This window comes from Salmo salar, chromosome 17 (assembly GCF_965601325.2).
Source record: "Salmo salar chromosome 17, fSalSal1, whole genome shotgun sequence".
Classification (NCBI taxonomy): domain Eukaryota; kingdom Metazoa; phylum Chordata; class Actinopteri; order Salmoniformes; family Salmonidae; genus Salmo; species Salmo salar.
The window spans coordinates 25488886-25506144 of NC_138307.1; the positions used below are offsets into that span (position 1 = coordinate 25488886).

At 41.8% G+C, this 17259-nt stretch overlaps 1 protein-coding gene across 2 annotated transcripts; it reads left to right on the forward strand.

Annotated features, from left to right (window-relative positions):
- The first annotated feature begins 226 nt into the window (after positions 1–226).
- Positions 227–15852, forward strand: LOC106575755 (splicing factor U2AF 35 kDa subunit). 2 transcript variants are annotated; one of them, XM_045699413.2, is made up of 8 exons: positions 227–480; positions 1093–1180; positions 3580–3646; positions 11584–11633; positions 13592–13690; positions 13880–14013; positions 14650–14742; positions 15508–15852. In XM_045699413.2, the coding sequence occupies exons 1-8, from the start codon at positions 437–439 to the stop codon at positions 15665–15667; spliced, it is 735 nt and encodes a 244-aa protein (XP_045555369.1). In that variant the 5' UTR covers positions 227–436; the 3' UTR covers positions 15668–15852. The 2 variants fall into 2 exon arrangements, with proteins under 2 accessions (XP_045555369.1, XP_045555368.1); XM_045699412.2 differs by lacking the exon at positions 3580–3646 and adding an exon at positions 4755–4821.
- Positions 15853–17259: the final 1407 nt, after the last annotated feature.

A 17259-nucleotide genomic window follows, 5' to 3' on the forward strand; every position in this document is an offset into this window, starting at 1 on the left:
TTGTGTGGTGGCTTTAGGATCTATGCTGTTGTTGTTTTGTCAGCTCTACTATCCTCTCATTGAATGATACTAGGAAGTCTGAAACCCCTTGCTACTAATTTACATTATGAATGGACGTTAGACAATAAAGTCATCTTCTTCTTAAAACATTCTTCCCCTTCTTCTTCTTCTTCTTCATTCAGCGTAGCATACAAACAGATATTTTCTACAGGGCCCTAAAACAGATGAAAGGGCTTTAGTTATCATAACCGTTGGCCCAATTCATGAAACCAAAACGGATGCAATTGCGCCCCCATGGGAGTATTAAGGGGAAAAAACAGACAAGATAAGAGCCTATGCAAACGACAATGACGAAGAGCACCATTTTTGCCTCTATCAAAAAAGCGGCAAGCGTTGAATACATGACGTAGAGCACAGTTTAGTTGACAAACCGAAGATGGCGGAGTACCTGGCCTCCATTTTCGGAACAGAGAAAGACAAGTAGGTTATTTCGTCTTTTTGTGAAAAAGCTGAAATAATAATGCTAGTAAAATGCCTATTCTGTAGAACGTGCACGTTTTAACCCAACAAGCTACCAGTTTACTTACAAATACGACTGCTGCTGCACCCGTTGCTTTTCATTCAGACTTGTGTGGCTAGCTAGCGTAGCTTCCTGACTATACTGTAGAGGGCTAGCTAACTTGCTTGAATGGAGGAGGCGGCGGCTTGGTTTGAAAATGTGGCATGTGCTGCGTCGCGTCAGTATCCCTCCAAATCGGCCAGACTAAGCTAAATCAGTCTTTATTTTCTAGAGTAATTTAGTATCAAATGTTTTACAAGTCAGTAGTTAAATAGTTTGCTAGTTAGTATAACCTCAAAGTTGGCTTGCTAAGCTAATCTGCAGCTAACTAGCGTGCTACTGTAGCTAGCTAACTCTTTAGCATTGTCTCGAGACGACTCCAGTGGCTAGGTTGGCTACTGCACAAGCACACACCGAATCGTGTTTGTTTTCCATTGTAGCTAGCTAGATGCAGCAACAAAACTATACAAAGCAAACACTAATCTAGCCATTTATCAACATCTAATTTGTTTACTTTCTTGTCCATGTTCAAGGGTCAATTGTTCATTCTACTTTAAAATTGGAGCGTGCAGACATGGGGACCGCTGCTCTAGGTTGCACAACAAGCCAACTTTCAGCCAGGTAAGTGTACTTATTATGTCTTGAATATGATTAGGTAGCTAGGGGTTTATGGCAAGCAATTGCCCGATGCTTGTGATATAGCCCACTAGAATGTATCAGGACTTCCTTAGCTTTCTTTGTTAGCTAGTTCGCGTTACTGATTATAATCACATTTGATTGTTTACTTGTTTGTGTGGCGATTGGACTTAACCTTGTGTAGGATCAAATAATCATTAATGAAGTACTGAAACATGCATTGTTGTCAATTAGCCCTAATTCCATTCACGTTTGCAATGTTGCTTCCATGTTCCAATGGGCCTAGGTACATACTGCAATAGCATCATGTGGAAGAACAGGTTGCTGAGCAGATGTAAAGTAGACCTAAATGTTTGCCGATCTGTTTCCACTAACCATGTGCACGTTTGCATTTCAGATTCCACGATTGGCTTACCTACAGAAGTGTGTGTGTATATAACATTGTGTTCTGTTGCCTTTCAGAGAACCTGCATTATGGTTGATGAGGATAGGGTTGGCAGCATGTCAATGCTTCTCAGTCAATATTTATCATCAGAAGAGAAGCAACTGCTGTTGGTAGGGTGACCACATTTTTAAAATACCCAAATGCGGTACAACAGGATGATTTTGCGAGATGTTCGTGGGACAGTGTAGCCTACATGAATACATGTTTTTTTGCAGCTACACCAGGGTAATTGAAGCGCATGAAGCCTACTCTTTTTACGGGCTCGCACAAAATGTGGTGACGCAAAAGAGACCACGTGACGCAAGAGAGACCACATGTGTGGCTGTTATGAAAATCAGGGAATATTTGGCCAAGGAACCATTTCTGGTTTGTCAGAGAATTTAATACAGTTAGGAAGGAGGACTTAAAACAGGATTGAGTGAAGTAGCAGCAATTACGTTGAATGAGGAACTGAGTATGGAGTGCCTTACAAGTGTGACAAAATGACCTTATCTGTCAGTCTAATATTTACTCTTTTAGCTATTCATCAGAAGCAAACTTTTTGTAAGTAGTTTACTCACTGTCAGCTGCAAATCTCGAAAGGATTTGACAAATGTGATTTTGGTTGACAATATGACATTGGCTTAAGTCTCATCTTGCGCTGTGCAGAATATCAGAGATCCTCAACGATTGGAGAAGTGTTCAACGTTACCAGTACCACGGCCTTATAATATATTTTGTCAAAAGTGCAACATGACTACAAAAGAGACGGTTAAGAATGTCAATTCTCATCAAATGAATAGGAAATCTGACTTAAATACAGACATCTAACTTTTTTTGTAAGTTAGTGGTGTTTTAATTTAAATGTGGGAGTGTCCTGCACAATCCGGGATATGTGGTCACCCTAGCCACTGGTAGGCTAATGCTGATTATGGTATGCATGATGCAATGGCACAACCTTGATGAAATGAAGTAGTGTTATCCTGAATGGTATATATTTTCCTCCAACCTGGGTCTTTTGACAATGCTCACATGGACATGCGGCCAACCTGCTCCACTCATTTAGTGAAGGCTTGCCTGGCTCTTTGGTAGACATTTGATGGACACGATGGCAGCTCAGTTCCCCTGTCCTTGTGCTTCATTAAACAGCTCAGCCACTTCATATCGAAAGACTCAATCTGACCCAACCCTAGGTCTCCCAACTCAGGATAGTTGTGCTTGGCCCTATGCCGAACCATGAGAAACAAAACAAAGCTTTCTATCAGTAGACTGATTGGATGATCCTCCTCTAAGAAAAAAACAGCCGCTCCATTCGTTTAAATCACAATTTAACAAATAATCCTATCAAAATGGAAAGCTCCTTGAAAGAGGTAATATGCCAGACCTATTGGGCCAAAATCAATTATGTGACACGGCCGGTTGTGACACGGCCTGGGATCGAACCCCTGGCTGTAGTGACTCCGCAACACTGCAATGCAGTGCCTTAGACCCGGGAAGCCACCAAAATGATTCTTTAGTTGTAGAGACTACATCACCGCACTCGCTCTTGATCCTTCTCGTCTTTTTAAGTCACCTTGATAAAAACATTTTTTTTTAAAAATTTTATGGAAATATGTAGCATACTTGATGACAGTAGCTAAAGCAAGGGGCTATAGCAGCACACATGTAGACTACAAATGCATGCTGGGCTGGGCATGCCCTGAGCTCGGGAAGTGAGCGCTATTGGAATCGGGTGAGAAGGCTGGCGCTCCAGCCTTTGGAAACTCGCTGCTCGCTCCGTTCACATTCTGTCCTCTACCCCAACTTCTCTGAAATACAGCCCATAGATTCTAAGGAGAGATTCGATTCCTACGTCAGTAAACACAGTAGTGTATTTACGTCAATAATCAGGGACCTAGACTCATTTGGGATTTACACAAATTGAATGATTTATCTCTTGTATTCTTGTCATCCCCGGCAGACCATCTTGATTCAAAACATCTACCGTAACCCCCAAAACAGTGCACAGACGGCCGACGCCTCTCGCTGTAAGTCCAAAGATCTGCCTCAGGGGTTCAGAAATCCCTCCTTTTCCCCCCTCCTGCTCCCCATATGTAGGTCACGTAGCAGCCGAGCTGTGAGGGACTGCCTCAGCACTGTTAGGAGGGAACCCAACATTATAGTACCTTTCTCACACTTCGGCTACTGTAACTGCTCCTCCCAGTCCCCACCCTGAATGGCAAACCATTACTACCAGATAAATTAACAGGATGCTCCTCAATCTCTGTTTTGTATCGTCAAATATTTGTTTCCTCTGCCTCAGTCTTTGCCCTCTTATACACAATCTCTCAGCCACTCAAAACAGAAACATATTCCATTCTGCTATAGGCTATGTTGACCAATTGAAATCCCAAACTAACTTGAGCACAAGACCTATAATTGGGTAGACCTAGTTGTACCCCTCCACTGTGTGAGCAGTACCCAGTGTTGAGCCCTGTCTTACCAGAGCTGACGCCTCTCCTCTCACACAGGTAGGTATGGCTGTGGACTCTCACAGGAGTCTGTCTGGGCCACGGTTCTGTTCTCTTCTGATGACTGACTTTCCAAACAAGGACCTCAGAACTAGCCAAACACCTCCCTCCCTCCATAGCCCAGAGATGGCTTCACATGTGCTTACTTAGATGGCTTTTTTACTGTGAACCTATTCACAATTGGCTATTTCCTTTGGGAAAATGTGTTGGATTGAATGATCAACACATGAACCTACCAGAGTCCTTGCTACTTCTCCAGTAACACTTGTCAGTAATGTCTCTTTTTAACTGGCATTACTTTGATTCGTTCAGAGTTCCTTGTGATTGCAGCCTCCTGTGAAGCCCTGGCAGAGACGTCTGTGGTCAGGAGACACACCGTTACCTTCTCTTTCAGCATTTCAGATCACACCATGCACTCTATGGTTCAGAGCAGAGTTCCATAGAGGGGACTAATGAAGCTAGTTATGGCTTGAAATGTGTCCATTGAGGAAGTATTAGCTGACCCTAGTGTGTTCTCTTCAGGGCCTGTTGTAAGGAGCATGATACTTTATCTAATTTAACTTTCTTCCCCAAAACCCCATTTCTGCTTGACATGTATCACAAAAATGTCCGTTTTGTATTTCAGACCATTGCCCTGTTGAACATTTACCGTAACCCTCAAAACACTGCCCAGTCTGCCGATGGTATACGCTGTAAGTTCCCCCTACATTTGCAAGGCCCTGCGGCATGGACTGCTCATTATATTATACTGTTATCTGGTGTACACCTACCTACCTACACTACAACACCTCCATTATATTATACTGTTATCTGGTGTACACCTACCTACCTACACTACAACACCTCCATTATATTATACTGTTATCTGGTGTACACCTACCTACCTACACTACAACACCTCCATTATATGATACTGTTATCTGGTGTACACCTACCTACCTACACTGCAACAACACCTCCATTATATTATACTGTTATCTGGTGTACACCTACCTACAATGCAACACCTCCATTATATTATACTGTTATCTGGTGTACACCTACCTACCTACACTGCAACAACACCTCCATTATATTGTACTGTTATCTGGTGTACACCTACCAACCTACACTACAACACCTCCATTATATTATACTGTTATCTGGTGTACACCTACCTACCTACACTGCAACAACACCTCCATTATATTATACTGTTATCTGGTGTACACCCTACCTACCTACACTACAACAACACCTCCATTATATTATACTGTTATCTGGTGTACACCTACCTACCTACACTGCAACAACACCTCCATTATATTATACTGTTATCTGGTGTACACCTACCTACCTACACTACAACAACACCTCCATTATATTGTACTGTTATCTGGTGTACACCTACCTACCTACACTGCAACAACACCTCCATTATATTATACTGTTATCTGGTGTACACCTACCTACCTACACTACAACACCTCCATTATATTGTACTGTTATCTGGTGTACACCTACCTACCTACACTGCAACAACACCTCCATTATACTGTTATCTTGTGTACACCTACCTACCTACACTACAACACCTCCATTATATTATACTGTTATCTGGTGTACACCTACCTACCTACACTACAACACCTCCATTATATTGTACTGTTATCTGGTGTACACCTACCTACCTACACTGCAACAACACCTCCATTATATTATACTGTTATCTGGTGTACACCTACCTACCTACACTGCAACAACACCTCCATTATATTGTTATCTGGTGTACACCTACCTACCTACCTACACTACAACACCTCCATTATATTATACTGTTATCTGGTGTACACCTACCTACCTACACTACAACACCTCCATTATATTATACTGTTATCTGGTGTACACCTACCTTCCTACACTACAACACCTCCATTATATTATACTGTTATCTGGTGTACACCTACCTACCTACACTGCAACAACACCTCCATTATATTATACTGTTATCTGGTGTACACCTACCTACCTACACTACAACACCTCCATTATATTATACTGTTATCTGGTGTACACCTACCTACCTACACTGCAACAACACCTCCATTATATTATACTGTTATCTGGTGTACACCTACCTACCTACACTGCAACAACACCTCCATTATATTATACTGTTATCTGGTGTACACCTACCCTACACTACAACACCTCCATTATATTATACTGTTATCTGGTGTACACCTACCTACCTACACTGCAACAACACCTCCATTATATTGTACTGTTATCTGGTGTACACCTACCTACGTACACTACAACACCTCCATTATACTGTTATCTGGTGTACACCTACCTACGTACACTGCACAACACCTCCATTATACTGTTATCTGGTGTACACCTACCTACCTACACTACAACACCTCCATTATATTATACTGTTATCTGGTGTACACCAACCTACCTACACTACAACACCTCCATTATATTATACTGTTATCTGGTGTACACCTACCTACCTACACTGCAACAACACCTCCATTATATTGTACTGTTACCTGGTGTACACCTACCTACCTACACTGCAACACCTCCATTATACTGTTATCTGGTGTACACCTACCTACCTACACTGCAACAACACCTCCATTATATTATACTGTTATCTGGTGTACACCTACCTACCTACACTGCAACAACACCTCCATTATATTATACTGTTATCTGGTGTACACCTACCTACCTACACTACAACACCTCCATTATATTATACTGTTATCTGGTGTACACCTACCTACACTACAACACCTCCATTATATTATACTGTTATCTGGTGTACACCTACCTACCTACACTGCAACAACACCTCCATTATATTGTACTGTTATCTGGTGTACACCTACCTACGTACACTACAACACCTCCATTATACTGTTATCTGGTGTACACCTACCTACGTACACTACAACACCTCCATTATACTGTTATCTGGTGTACACCTACCTACCTACACTACAACACCTCCATTATATTATACTGTTATCTGGTGTACACCAACCTACCTACACTACAACACCTCCATTATATTATACTGTTATCTGGTGTACACCTACCTACCTACACTGCAACAACACCTCCATTATATTGTACTGTTACCTGGTGTACACCTACCTACCTACACTGCAACACCTCCATTATACTGTTATCTGGTGTACACCTACCTACCTACACTGCAACAACACCTCCATTATATTATACTGTTATCTGGTGTCACCACCTACCTACACTACAACACCTCCATTATATTATACTGTTATCTGGTGTACACCTACCTACCTACACTGCAACAACACCTCCATTATATTATACTGTTATCTGGTGTACACCTACCTACCTACACTGCAACAACACCTCCATTATATTGTACTGTTACCTGGTGTACACCTACCTACCTACACTGCAACAACACCTCCATTATATTGTACTGTTATCTGGTGTACACCTACCTACCTACACTGCAACACCTCCATTATACTGTTATCTGGTGTACACCTACCTACCTACACTGCAACAACACCTCCATTATATTATACTGTTATCTGGTGTACACCTACCTACACTGCAACAACACCTCCATTATATTATACTGTTATCTGGTGTACACCCTACCTACACTGACAACACCTCCATTATATTATACTGTTATCTGGTGTACACCTACCTACCTACACTGCAACAACACCTCCATTATATTATACTGTTATCTGGTGTACACCTACCTACCTACACTGCAACACCTCCATTATATTATACTGTTATCTGGTGTACACCTACCTACCTACACTGCAACACCCTCCATTATATTATACTGTTATCTGGTGTACACCTACCTACCTACACTGCAACACCTCCATTATATTATACTGTTATCTGGTGTACACCTACCTACCTACACTGCAACAACACCTCCAATATATTATACTGTTAGCTGGTGTACACCTACCTACCTACACTACAACAACATTATATTATACTGTTATCTGGTGTACACCTACCTACCTACACTACAACACCTCCATTATATTGTACTGTTATCTGGTGTACACCTACCTACCTACACTGCAACAACACCTCCATTATATTATACTGTTATCTGGTGTACACCTACCTACCTACACTGCAACACCTCCATTATATTATACTGTTATCTGGTGTACACCTACCTACCTACACTGCAACAACACCTCCATTATATTGTACTGTTATCTGGTGTACACCTACCAACCTACACAACACCTCCATTATATTATACTGTTATCTGGTGTACACCTACCTACCTACACTGCAACAACACCTCCATTATATTGTTATCTGGTGTACACCTACCTACCTACACTACAACACCTCCATTATATTATACTGTTATCTGGTGTACACCTACCTACCTACACTGCAACAACACCTCCATTATATTATACTGTTATCTGGTGTACACCTACCTACCTACACTGCAACACCTCCATTATATTATACTGTTATCTGGTGTACACCTACCTACCTACACTGCAACACCTCCATTATATTATACTGTTATCTGGTGTACACCTACCTACCTACACTGCAACACCTCCATTATATTATACTGTTATCTGGTGTACACCTACCTACCTACACTGCAACACCTCCATTATATTATACTGTTATCTGGTGTACACCTACCTACCTACACTGCAACACCTCCATTATATTATACTGTTATCTGGTGTACACCTACCTACCTACACTGCAACAACACCTCCAATATATTATACTGTTAGCTGGTGTACACCTACCTACCTACACTACAACAACATTATATTATACTGTTATCTGGTGTACACCTACCTACCTACACTACAACACCTCCATTATATTGTACTGTTATCTGGTGTACACCTACCTACCTACACTACAACACCTCCATTATATTGTACTGTTATCTGGTGTACACCTACCTACCTACACTGCAACAACACCTCCATTATATTATACTGTTATCTGGTGTACACCTACCTACCTACACTGCAACACCTCCATTATATTGTACTGTTATCTGGTGTACACCTACCTACCTACACTGCAACAACACCTCCATTATATTGTACTGTTATCTGGTGTACACCTACCAACCTACACTACAACACCTCCATTATATTATACTGTTATCTGGTGTACACCTACCTACCTACACTGCAACAACACCTCCATTATATTATACTGTTATCTGGTGTACACCTACCTACCTACACTGCAACAACACCTCCATTATATTATACTGTTATCTGGTGTACACCTACCTACCTACACTACAACACCTCCATTATATTATACTGTTATCTGGTGTACACCTACCTACCTACACTACAACACCTCCATTATATTGTACTGTTATCTGGTGTACACCTACCTACCTACACTACAACACCTCCATTATATTGTACTGTTATCTGGTGTACACCTACCTACCTACACTACAACACCTCCATTATATTGTACTGTTATCTGGTGTACACCTACCTACCTACACTGCAACAACACCTCCATTATACTGTTATCTGGTGTACACCTACCTACCTACACTACAACACCTCCATTATATTATACTGTTATCTGGTGTACACCTACCTACCTACACTACAACACCTCCATTATATTGTACTGTTATCTGGTGTACACCTACCTACCTACACTGCAACAACACCTCCATTATATTATACTGTTATCTGGTGTACACCTACCTACCTACACTGCAACAACACCTCCATTATATTATACTGTTATCTGGTGTACACCTACCTACCTACACTGCAACACCTCCATTATATTATACTGTTATCTGGTGTACACCTACCAACCTACACTACAACACCTCCATTATATTATACTGTTATCTGGTCTACACCTACCTACCTACACTGCAACAACACCTCCATTATATGATACTGTTATCTGGTGTACACCTACCTACCTACACTGCAACAACACCTCCATTATATTGTACTGTTATCTGGTGTACACCTACCTACCTACACTGCAACAACACCTCCATTATATTGTTATCTGGTGTACACCTACCTACCTACACTACAACACCTCCATTATATTATACTGTTATCTGGTGTACACCTACCTACCTACACTACAACACCTCCATTATATTATACTGTTATCTGGTGTACACCTACCTTCCTACACTACAACACCTCCATTATATTATACTGTTATCTGGTGTACACCTACCTACCTACACTGCAACAACACCTCCATTATATTATACTGTTATCTGGTGTACACCTACCTACCTACACTGCAAAACACCTCCATTATATTATACTGTTATACACCTACCTACCTTTGCTGCAACAACACCCCCATTTGCCATGAAACAGTAAAATATCTTAGATATTTTTCTTGGGAAACATTTAGTTTGAATTCAGGTCCAGGCTATACTAAAAACAATGTGCCCAGCCAACACCCATATGCTATTATATTCCTATTAGCTGAATCCAAACATGTACACTGTTTTCCCTGGAGGCATCAGTGATGTGAGCCTGGTGTGATGGGCTCAGTGTGGACAGCTTTCCCCATGGCACACTAATGCTGTTGCTCATGCAAAATATACATTTTGAAGTAGTGTTTTTGTCATGGAGAAGGCCAGACATGTCACTTGATCAATAGCGCTGAAAAGCATACCATTCCCATAGACCCCCTCTGACTGGCAAGATAGCAGCTATATATTTACCTAGCCTAGGTTCTTATGTCGATTTAGTATGAGTAAATGTGTCATGCTTGCATTATATTGCCTCTTGCATGAGGGTCATTCAGTTTAATACCAAGACCACAGGGAAGCGGAAAATGGGGAGCCGTCTGTCCTGTCCTTCAGGTTGAATGTTATGGGTAAAATACTCCTGAAATGCAGTTAATGTTTCTGTATATTTCTAGACTTTCAACTTCTAAAATTGACTAGTTTGCATGCATTTCTTGCTCATACTAGCTTCGTTGGCACTCATTTTCAGCACCAGCCAGCTCCACTGCCAGTGTTCTCAAACGCCGTCACTGAAGCTGGCTTGTGCTGAGACACTGTCATTAAGATTGTTGTTCCAAAGTGATTTCATCTTAATGTATACATGAACTTGGCTTAATTGATATAATTCTAATAGATTACTGGCCTGATTTACTAAGCTGTTGCACCATTGTAATGTTTATCTGGGGATTTCCAAGGGGCATAAAGTAACAGGGAATTAAAATGGTGGCTATAGGACAAATGTGAAACGTACACAAAGTTCACTTGTATGTTAGTTTCATGGTTTAGCTTGGTATGTTGTCTATATATTCTCGTAAGTCGTTGGATGTGAAATTGCCCTGATGCAGATGCTTAGTGACTCTGCCTCCGCCTAGCTGCTTTCTGACTGGTTATTTGTTCATGGTTTTAGGTGCCGTCAGCGATGTGGAGATGCAAGAGCACTATGACGAGTTCTTTGAGGTGAGTGACCTCGGCATGAGAGACTTGTGATGTTTCACCTTATCTCTGCCAAACCTACCTGTTGTGCACGGTATCAACTTCCTCTCTCCCATTTACTTTTCACAACAGGATCAATACTGCTGTGCCAATATTGTCCCTGTTCACTGATGTGAAAGGGGCAGTATTTGTACAGTAGAGGATATGTAGTTGGGTAATGGAAAAGACCCTCAGTGAGTCTGTCAGCTGTGTAGAAACCATGGGTATGTTCCACACTGCAGCTGACTTTGAAGGCGAGACGTAACTGATGTACAAATCGCCTTGTATCATAAATAACTACTCAATATTATTTGTAGATTACTCAGTCACAATTTACCCATAATACATCATGGTTTTGATGCTCTCAAACAGGGCCTGTCAGTGTATTATGTCATTGGTTTGACCTGCACCTGTAATATAGAATCATGTTAGTATCGTTTCCAAGAGCAGGCTGTTGTTTACTGCTGCTGCTTAGAACACATTTAAAGAAAAGACTCTAGACTAGTTGGTCTCTAGAATAAGTCTAATGATAACAGATCTAGTTATTAATGGATCTCTAAATAAAGTGTTGGTTTCATGAGCTGAAATAAAAAGAATCCCAGAAATGTTCCACACGCACAAATTTCTTTACAATTTTGTGTACAATTTTGTTTACATCCCTGTTAGTGAGCATTTCTCCTTTCCCAAGATAATCCATCCACCTGACCGGTGTGGCATATCAACAAGCTGATTAAACGGCATGATCATTACAACGGTGCACCTTGTGCTGGTGACAAAAGGCTACTCTAAAATGTGCAGTTTTGTCACTCAACACAATGCCACAGATGTCTCAAGTTGAGGGAGTGTGCAGTTGGCATGCTGACTGCAGAACATGTCCAACAGAGCTGTTGCCAGAGAATTGAATGTTAATATCTCTCATAACCCACCACTGTTGTTTTAGAGAATTTGGCAGTACTTCCAATCGCAGACCACGTGTATGGCGTTGCGTGGGCGAGCGGTTTGCTGATGTCAGCGTTATGAACAGAGTTCCCTATGGTAGGGTTATGGAATGGGCAGGCATACGCTATGGACAACAAACACAATTGCATTTTATCCATGGCAATTTGAATACACCGCAATATGTGACAAGATCCTGAGGCCCATTGTCGTGCCATTCATCCAGCACCATCACCTCGTGTTTCAGCATAATGCACTGCCCCATGTCACAAGAAGCTGTACACAATTCCTGGGAGCTGACAGTGTCCCAGTTCTTCCATGGTCTGCATACTCACCAGACATGTCACCCATTCAGCATGTTTGGGATGCTCTGGATTGACGTGTACGACAGCTTGTTCCAGTTCCCGCCAATATCCAGCAACTTCGCACAGCCATTGAAGAGGAGTGGAACAACATTCCTCAGGCCATAATCAACACCCTGATCAACTCTATGCGAAGGAGATGTGTCGCCCTGCATGAGGCAAACAATGGTCACACCAGATACTGACTGGTTTTCTGATCCACGCCCTACCTTTTTCTTTTAAAGTCTCTGTGACCAACAGATGCATATCTGTATTCCCAGTCATGTGAAATCCATAGAATAGGGCCTAATGAATTTATTTCAATGACTGATTTCCTTATGTGAACTGTAACTCAGTAAAGTCTTTGAAATTGTTGCATGTTGCGTTTCTATATTTTTGTTCAGTGTAGTTTATTAGTGGGTTAGTATTAGTGAAAGTGCTGTTGCAGCGGGGGGGGGGTGTTGCGGTTTCTATATTTTTGTTCAGTGTAGTTTATTAGTGGGTTAGTATTAGTGAAATTGTTGCATGTTGTTTCTATATTTTTGTTCAGTGTAGTTTATTAGTGGGTCTTTAAAGTGGGTCTCCATGGTGCTGCTTTACTTATCAATCAGTGATTTTTTTGTCACACATGACCCTAACCCCATCTTCTGACCTTAACCCCTACAGGAAGTCTTCACAGAGATGGAGGAGAAGTACGGAGAGGTGGAGGAGATGAACGTGTGTGACAACCTCGGAGACCATCTGGTCGGCAACGTCTATGTGAAGGTGAGGGTCAGAGATCCCATGTCAGCCATGTTAAATTCTCACTTCATCCATCTTCAGTGTGTTGCGTTAATCTGTCTGGGGAAACAGGAAAAAGTCCTGTTTTTATAGTCTCTCGTCTTTGGGTTCATTGACCTTCATCAGTGTAAATCTGTCTAAAACATGGCCTCTCTTTTCTCTCTGTGTGTATAGTTTCGTCGGGAAGAGGATGCGGAGAAAGCGGTGATGGACCTGAACAACCGCTGGTTCAACGGTCAGCCTGTCCACTCAGAGCTCTCCCCCGTCACTGACTTCAGGGAAGCCTGCTGTCGGCAGTATGAGATGGGGTCAGTGTCGATCTCTCTTTCTGATGAATATCTCTATACACTACTGTGTTTGACAGTCAGTGTACCTGCAACAATAACCAGATGCCTTGTTTCACCACTGCATTCCACCATATTTTTACAGTTCCACCATGTAATCAGTAATCCTAAAACTCTTTTCAACGTAAACCAAACGGAAAAGTTTTACACCGAAAACTAGAGTTTCTATTGGACAAATTCAGAACCCCCCCTGTTTTGTTCCATTTGCTTCCTAATTAATTACACCTTTGGCTTAAGGCTTAAGTTGCCACCTCTTATCCAACAGGAAGAATGTAGTCTTGTCTCCCTGCAGCATATAACTCAGGCTGTGTTAGGAAATGGCATCCTATTCCCTATGGGCCCTGGTCAAATGTAGTGCACTATATAGGGTGTCATTTGGGATGGTACCGCAAGTGTTTTTCCATTGGAACTACCCATCGTTTGCTTAGGCTACAGTTGAACTGTTTGGCTAACTCCAGCAGGAGAGATACATGTAGCTAGCTAAGCCTCTGGTTTGGAGTGTAGGGTGGTAAATGTGATTAGTCAGTGGATACAGGTGGAGATTGGAAAAGCTTTTCTCACAGTAACAGTATTAACCCTCTGCTTGCCTACCATCCACAGAGAGTGCACCAGAGGAGGCTTCTGTAACTTCATGCACCTGAAACCCATCTCCAGGGAACTTCGCCGGGACCTGTATGGACGGCGCAGAAAAGGGTAGGACACATTCTAGGGAATGTTTGTATTCCAGGAAGACCTTGTTCGTGCCTGTCCGGACTGTTTCATGGGATTGAATGGTGAAGCATCCAATACCGTACTTGGCAGTGGTTTAAAGTACTACTTTAGTTTTTTGGGGTATCTGTACTTTACTATTTGTATTTTTGATTGCTTTAACTTTTACCCCGCTTCATTCCTAAAGAAAATTATGTACTATTTCCTCATTATATTTTTCTTGACACCGAAAGGTACTCGTTCCATTTTTAATGCTTAACAGGACAGGAAAATTGTCTAAATCACGTGAAGAGAACATCCCTGGTCATCCCTACTGCATCTGATCTGGCAGACTCACTAAACACAAATGCTTTGTTTGTAAATTATGTCTGAGTGTTGGAGCGTGCCCCTGGCTATTCGTAAATGTAAAAAAACAAGAAAATTGTGCTGTCTGGTTTGCTGAATAGAAGGAATTTGAAATGATTTATACTTTTACTTTTGATAAGTATATTTAAAACCAAATACTTTTAGACTATTACTCAAGTAGGATTTTGTTGTATGGCTTTCACTTTTACTTGAGTCATTTTCTGTTAAGGTATCTTTTACTTTAACTCAAGTATGACAATTGGGTACTTTTTCCCACCACTGGTACTTGTGTAGTTGACTAAAGTAAAAGCCTCATTTTTAGTTGATGTTTTTGAGTATTCTCTAGGCTGGTTAAGTTGTGTGCTGCTGTTATGTGGTTCAAGCATTTTATTTCTCCCTTTCTAGCAAAGGAGGAGGAGGAGGAGGACACCGCTCTCGCTCACGATCCCGGGAAAGGCGTTCTCGCTCCCGAGACCGTGGCCGTGGCGGCGACGGCGGAAGAGGTGGCGGACGGGACCGCGAGAAAAGGAGGTCAAGGGATCGGGAACGTTCTGGAAGGTTTTAAGATGAGCCAAGACCTAATTATCCCCCTCTTCCAACCCCTTGTCCCCCTCCTCCTACCTCTATCCCATGATGAAAAATGTGTGTAACATGTTGGAATCGTCGTTAATTTCATTTCTTTTATCCCTTTTTTTAAAGACACAAATACAAGCTTCCGTTGCTTTCTCAATAAAACAGACTTTGTAGTGATTCTCTGCTGTGTCCTCTTTCATTGCTGCAGTTGGTTGGAGTTACAATCTAGCAGGGATAAGACTGGGTGAAAGGGTTTACTGCATAGGCCAGGGCTCTCCAACCCTGTTCTTGGAGCGATACCCTCCTGTAGGTTTTCGCTCCAACCCCAGTTGTAACTAACAGAATATCAACCTATAGGACGGTAGCGCTCCAGGAACAGGGTTGGAGAGCCCTGGCATAGGCAATGAGTTTAAGAAATCCCCTCTGCATTTACCACACGTTTGAATGTAATGTATACAGGGTTTCCCAAACTCGGTCCTGGGGCCCCATCTGGGTGCATGTTTTGGTTTTTATCCTAGCACTACACAGCTGGATGGAGTTTGGGCCTAATGTAGCCTAGTGGTTAGAGCGTTGGATTTGTAACTGAAAGGTTGCAAGATCGAATCCCTGAGCTGACAAGGTAAAAAAAACTGTCGCTCTGCACCTGAACAAGGCAGTTAACCCACTGTTCCTAGGCTGTCATTGAAAATAAGAATTTGTTCTTAACTGACTTGCCTAGGTCAAATAAACAAAGGTCAAATAAAAAAAGTCTGCTGGTTTTGGGGTTTTCCTTTCAATTAAGACCTAGACAACCAGGTGAGGGGCGTTCCTAATTAGTGACTTAATTCATCAATCAAGTACAAGGAAGGAGCGGAAACCCGCAGACACTTGGGCCTCTGTGGAATGAGTTTGACATGTAGGGTAAAGCTACTGTCACTGGGTGTGTAAGAGACGACCTTAGACCCACTGACGTCATGATTTGACCTCATATTTTTCAGAGAAACCCAGTTTTGAATGGAGCATTTGAACTTGGAAAAATACAAGGTCAAATCATGACGTAATTTGGAGCTCTAGAAAAAGGCCTGAGATCCAGAGTTGGATCGTTTTTTTCCAAGTTCTCAGTTATTTTGAATGCGCCACCAGTTGTCTTGAACGCACTAATAGTTAAGTGTGTCATGAGTTTAACAGTTGCCCCGTTCAAAAGAACTGGGAACTACTTCAGTCCTTTCAAAACAACTAGGATCTCGGTCGGGAAAAAAGGAGCGCCCACTGGGAAAAATCGTTTTCAATTGATCAACCTCGGGAACTCCAGCCTCTTTCTAGCGCTCCGACATGAAGATCACTGACGTCATGATTTGACCTCGTATTTTTCCGAGTACCCAGTTGTTTTGAACTCATGTTATGACCATCATGTACCCAAAAGTATCCATCCGGATTTTGTCTCATGGTTACGCAAGGATGAACAACTCCATGGAAATTACATTGGACAGCTATGACAACCAAGATCACCAGTTGGAAAAATACAATAAAGTCCTCAAAGAATAGACCTAAAAAAACGTCTTTACGACCATAAACCATGCGTGAAAGGCACGTTAACGCATTGAA